General features: G+C 36.4%; 1 protein-coding gene across 2 annotated transcripts in view; it reads right to left on the bottom strand.

Moving 5' to 3' along the window:
- Window positions 1-2,877: 2,877 nt before the first annotated feature.
- Window positions 2,878-6,000, bottom strand: part of CDK13 (cyclin dependent kinase 13) — a 112,330-nt gene continuing 109,207 nt past the window's right edge. For both annotated transcript variants that reach the window (XM_082662376.1, XM_082662377.1), the window contains exon 14: window positions 2,878-5,841. In XM_082662376.1, coding sequence (XP_082518502.1) covers window positions 4,991-5,841 — 851 coding nt within the window. In that variant the 3' untranslated portion in view covers window positions 2,878-4,990. The remainder of the gene's footprint in view (window positions 5,842-6,000) is intronic.

Here is a 6,000-nt window from a genome sequence, read left to right as displayed (position 1 = left end):
TGGAACATAACTGAAAAGCCCAGAAACAGACCCAAATAAGACAGATGACATTTTAAAACTATGGATAGGATGAACTATTTAACAAATACTGTTGGCATAGTTAGTATAGCCATTCAGAAAAAGTATAAAGTTGGATCCTTACCTCACAACATTTAGCAAAATAAATTCTAGAACAGTTTAGAATTAAGTGTAAAAGCAGAAAGCCAGAGAAGTAAAATAAAATTGTGTAAAAAGTAAAATAACCTTGGGCTACGGAAAACTTTTCTAAGGAGAAACCAGAAGGAAAAGATGAATAGATTCGACTACATGTAACTATTAAATTTTCCTTTATCAAAACACACCACACAGTATTTTTAAGATTATAGTTCACAAAGGGCTACCTACCTTCTATAAAAAGCTCTTCAAAGCAACAGAGAGGAAATACCTAATAACTAAACATATGAATAGTTAATACACAAAAGACACCCAGCTAGCATGTATATAAATTTCACTAGTAATCAGAGAAATATAAATTAAAACAAGATGACTTCTCACCTGTCAAAATGGCAAAGATTTAAAATGCTTAAATACCCAGCATAACTAAATGAAAAGGGAAAGTAATAGGAATGTAAAACTTGCAAACCTTTCCTGAGGGCAATATGGATATAGCAAAAGTTTAGATGGGCATTCTTTAGGTCAGCAACTCCAAGGAAATTACGTACATTTGTGTGTTTGTACTTACGCAGATTTTCCTCACATTATAACAGAAAAGTTAGAAATATTTTGTGTCCAGCAACGAGGAATTGTTAAGTTTTGGTTCTTCTATAAAGGAGTAACTTACAATCACTAAAAGAGGATGGAATTTAATTACTGACATAGAAGGATGTTCACAAAATATTATTAAATGAAAAACTCTAATTACAAAGCTATGGGCAGTATAATCCCACTGTTGTAAGAAAAGACATCCAACACATGCAAAATATTAATGGTGGTTATCTCTGGATGTGTTCCTACATTTTTGAATATGTACAAAAAGTAAAAAAGAAGGGTTCCAGGTTTAAAGCATTGTCTATAGAGCATGACACAGCGGTTGTAACAAGTGCTCATCCTCATCAGATAAGATTATTTCTAAGAGTCTGTTCTGTATATGAGCAAGAAGAAAACAAGGATAAAAATAGCCTGGATTTTTAGGGCAGTTTATTTACAGACTATCAAATACAGTCTTTTTTCTTTTGTTAAACAAATGGCTTATATTAAACACATTAGATTTAGGAGTTATGAGACTTTACTAAAAATTCTTGCAAAAAAGCACACCTTTACAACAAATTAACTTAATTGTGAAAAAAATTCAAGTGTGATTCACTACAGAGCCTCATTTTCAATGTGGCATTTTCAGTAAGAAAATTTTTTTTTAATGGGACATTTGATATGGTGAAAGGAATAAGACCCACAAAGTGTTAGTCTACACAATTCAAAGAGCAAGTTCTTTTCCCATATGATCAAAATTTTGTTTTCCCCACCTTCAACTGGATCCCTTGATAGCTTTTATCTTAATAGCTTTTATTTTTAATTAAACTAGAAAGTTTAAGAAATTATCTGGAGAGGCCTTTGGTAAATGACAAACCATTGCTCCCCTTATAAAACCGCTTAAAACTATAAGAACTTGAAAGAATTTAAAAGCAGTGTTTGTTTGCAGGCCTGCTGATACGGACCTTCCTCCTACAAACAGAAAAAATGTTTAAGTGAAAGATTCAGTCTTATTATCTAATTGTTAGATATTTAGGTAACCATTGTTTTAAAAAAGAAAATGAGTCACCTCCTTTTTAAAGACTATCCATATATGAAACAAACAGCCTCTACAGGCTCCTAATTAAGTTTTCTAAAATTTTATTTCCCTGTTTTTTTCTGAAGGCTTTTTTTTTTTTTTTTTTTTTGCGGTACGCGGGCCTCTCACTGTTGTGGCCTCTCCCGTTGCGGAGCACAGGCTCCGGACGCGCAGGCTCAGTGGCCATGGCTCACGGGCCCAGCCGCTCCGCGGCATGTGGGATCTTCCCGGACTGGGGCACGAACCCGTGTCCCCTGCATCGGCAGGCGGACTCTCAACCACTGCGCCACCAGGGAAGCCCTAAAGCACTATCTTAACTCACATTCCACAAACTATTTTAATCAATAAACCCTTAAAATGAGTCTTAAAATTTCATGGGTGACAGCAACTCTCCAACAAATAATGGATTGAAGACTTGGGAAACATGAGTTGCATGCAGAAAAAGCTGCTGTATCAAGAAATACATAAGGGAATTTCACATGGGAGATAATAAATATATTCTTCTTTTGGTAGGTCCAATCTTTTTCTATTTTCATCTTCTCATTTGCAACCTGACTTACCTGTTTCTTTCAAAAAAAACTTAAGTAACATTTTATGTTCCTTAAATTTCACCCAAGAATACTCAGTGATTACTGCAGTTATTATAACATACAGAATTAGTGATTTCCCAACCCTGTTCTTTTCATTAATCCAAATTTACTTAAGTATTAAATGATATGAAAGGATGCATTAAGAGTTTTACTACCATATTTCATCAATTTTAAGAAACATTCTTTCATATAATAACATCTCTGAACTTGGGAAGTATATTACAATTGATGTATCTTAGCCTTGAGTTGTGGTTTAACTGGCAACACTTTTCCTAACTAGTGCATAAAATACTGTTGTCTCACAATCAATGCTGTCTTAGGGTAATATTAGGAGCTATAGTTCAAATCTTCAATTTCAAGCAACAATTTCCTTGTCCTCCCAGCCACTCTCCCAGCATAAATACATAACTTAAATGTTAGGAAAAACTATCCAAACACAGTTCAATTTTATATAAAATATTTAATTTTTAAAACACAGGCTATTCATGTCACATAAATATCTTCAATTTTAGGTTAGCTGCTACGGTCAGCAGAATTATCAAGTGTGACTATTAAGAATAACTTAGATACTGTCACTTATAGGAAAGTCTAAAGCTCTAAGACTCACCATATTAAAATTCCAGATACTTGAATACTGTAGCTATTTTGCTAAATTTCAAAATATTTCTTCACTTCCTGCAATGTAGTTTTATTATAAGTTGTTAGTATTCAATATTCAAATAAAAGAAAAATAATTTTTCTTCCATTCATTTCTTTCTCCCCAACAACAAAAAAAATTCCATCAAAAGACATCAACTCATTTTATAGCAGTAAAATGGTGAATTATTAACTTGAAACTATTCTGTTACCAAACTATAATGCTTCCCATGTACTGTTTTGAAATGAAGGTTCACAAGTCAGATAGTGGGCACAGGATTAAAAGACTGACTTTAGAACTGGAGCCATTTCCATTTGATAACAGTTGTTCCAATTTAAGATTCCAATCAAAAAATAAGTTACCGGGAGAACAGTTAAAACAAACGGTGAGTTGGCACAGCTCTCCTTTCCAGAGTCTGTTTTGCCATTTCATGCTAATGGCAACACTGGTTATTTACCTTTGGTTCCTTTCTAGGATTATTATAATGGTATGTGTGTTTGAGTGCACACACCAAGTTAGTTAAACTTGACACCATTACAGTTGAAATAAGGGTTATCCATCACTCTAAAATGAACTAAAATAAAGTTACTCTAGGTGTGGCAGAAGAAGTTGTAGTAAACCTCGTAGGAAGTGAGAGAAGAGAGAATAAGAGGGTTTTTTTGCACTACTTTTTCTTTTTACTTCAGTAAATTCAACCTAAGCAATGTTTCTAGTTAACGAGTAAAATGAACAGTTAACTTTGTCTTAAAATGGCAACTGTATAACTTAAAATAAGGTGTTCGCCATCCCTCCCCCCATGAACTTTAACAGAATTATGCCAATTCTGTTATTAAGCCTTGTTTCTATGCTACTGCCCTCCAATTATGCATGGCAAAAGGAAACAGGGACAATGTGGCAGCCTGAAAGAAAGTGGTACTCTGAAATTCTCATTTAGCTATTATTTTCAACCATTTACATGACACAACTTTTCAGAACTTGTTCTCAGAAGTAACAAAAGGTGCTGTTGGGAGTTGGACTCCCTTTCTTTGCTCTCACTCCCCTATCAAGAGAAGGTGGTAGTGGAAGGTAACACAACCCAAAGAAAAGGAGAAAGTGTGATAGGCAGAGGGAATGAACCTAAGAAGAACCCAGCAGGCAGCCCCTAGACACTTGAGAGCTCCCTGCCTCTTAAATACAATGCATTGATTCCCTTTAGAAGACAAATGGGTGTAAAGATTAACTACTTTCTCAGACCTTAGGCTTACCTGTTAAGGCACTTACTTACCCTCCCCACCCCACCCATAGTTTTCATATAAAACCCGCTATTTCATTTGAATGCATTTTGCTAGGCTATGATAATCTGCAAAATAAAACAAAAATAACGTTGACCATTTTTTTTTATAAAACTGTTGCATCAAGAGAAAGGTTGTGTTTTATTTTCTGAAATGAGCACAAATTACACCTTTCACAATAACACTGAAAGCAGGTGCAAAGACTGACAGTGACCTTTGACTAAAGGTAGCTTTGTAAAAAGAAAAATACCAAATAAATCAGTGCCCTTTCTGATTGTTGTAAAACTGGAGGCGGGGAGGGGTTGGTTGTTTGTTACATAAAAGTTGGTCCAAACTTACAAAAAAGCACAAATGTGCATAGTTCAGAAGATCTGCAAGAGGGCCATAAAAGACTTTTATGTCCCTAAGATTAGCATCCACTTAAAACTGCAAGAATACAAAATAAAATTGTTAACTAGAATTTGTGAAGATGTACAATCAACAGATCTAGTTTTTTAGAACAGCATGAATTTAAGCAAAGGTTTTTTTTGTCTTTTTTTTTTAAACTATTGTATGCAAGACCCTTTTCCACATAAAAATAAAGCTGTTGTTGAATTAATATTATTCAAGTCTCTTGGATCGCTGCCTTAAACTGCAGCTAGAAAAGTCTTTCCAGATAAAAATGATGTGCCTGAGGAAAAACAGATACTCAGTATGGTAACCCTCTGCCTCGACCTCTGCCAGCTGATGTGCTAATGTGTCCCCTGTATCCTTGTGAATACCCAGGTCCTTGGGCAGGAGAAGTCCAGGTCTGTCCATGCATGAGGCCAGGGCCACCTGGGTTTTCCTGTAAGTTACCACCATAGTTATAGTTGTGCATCTTTGCTGGCAAAGGATGAGTACTCTCTGGCCCTGTGGAAGGGTCACTGCTGTTTGCCAGGACTGCAATGGGGCCATGGCTATATTCAAATCTATGGTCCTTGTCTCCACTAAACAACATGGGACCTGTATTGAGGTAAATGTCTCCATATCCAGCTACTGAACTGGGAAATGACTCGGAAAAAGCAGAAGGCTGAGGTGGACCACCAGAATGAGATGAAGTAGTACTGTAGTTATCCAAGGACTGAATATCTGAGTTTCCAATGAAGCTACGTCGTTCCAATGGTGGAGCAGAGGCGCCTCCTAGACCATCACTGCTCACATAAGGAGCAGAAGAGAAAGAAGAGGATCCAAAATTGTCCTTGTAGTCTGAAGGAGGCATATAAGTGTCTCCTGCTTGGTAGTCAATACCACTTTCTCTTTTGGGATCATCCTGGGGCTGATGCTGAGCAAGCAGCTGTAACAGGGCTGCTTTCACTCCAGCATGAGGGTCAGTTAACGAAGAACTAGTGGTGGGTACATGCTGGTTTTCTGTCCGATAATCTAGATCTTCTTCAGTGACTGGCGGTGGTTCAGGTGGCTCAGGAGGTCGCTGATCAGGAGGCAGAATACGAGGCCGATCTGGTTCTGGCGTGAGCTCCAATATCCTCATGTCTTGGTGCTGGATGAGGTCATCTTGCCCTAAGTGAAACAAGGCAAAAAAAGAGAGTCGAAAGTTACCATAGAAAACAAAAATTTCAAAATAGTTAATGTTTTCTAAAGAGCATTAGAAGTTATATCTCTGGCAAAACACACACACACACACACACACACACACAAAACAAACAAAAAAACCCAACC

Source organism: Grampus griseus, assembly GCF_964374135.1.
Source record: "Grampus griseus genome assembly, chromosome: 9".
NCBI lineage: Eukaryota > Metazoa > Chordata > Mammalia > Artiodactyla > Delphinidae > Grampus > Grampus griseus.
Note: the sequence above shows the minus strand (reverse complement) of the source record. Positions and strands in the feature narration are given on the sequence as shown.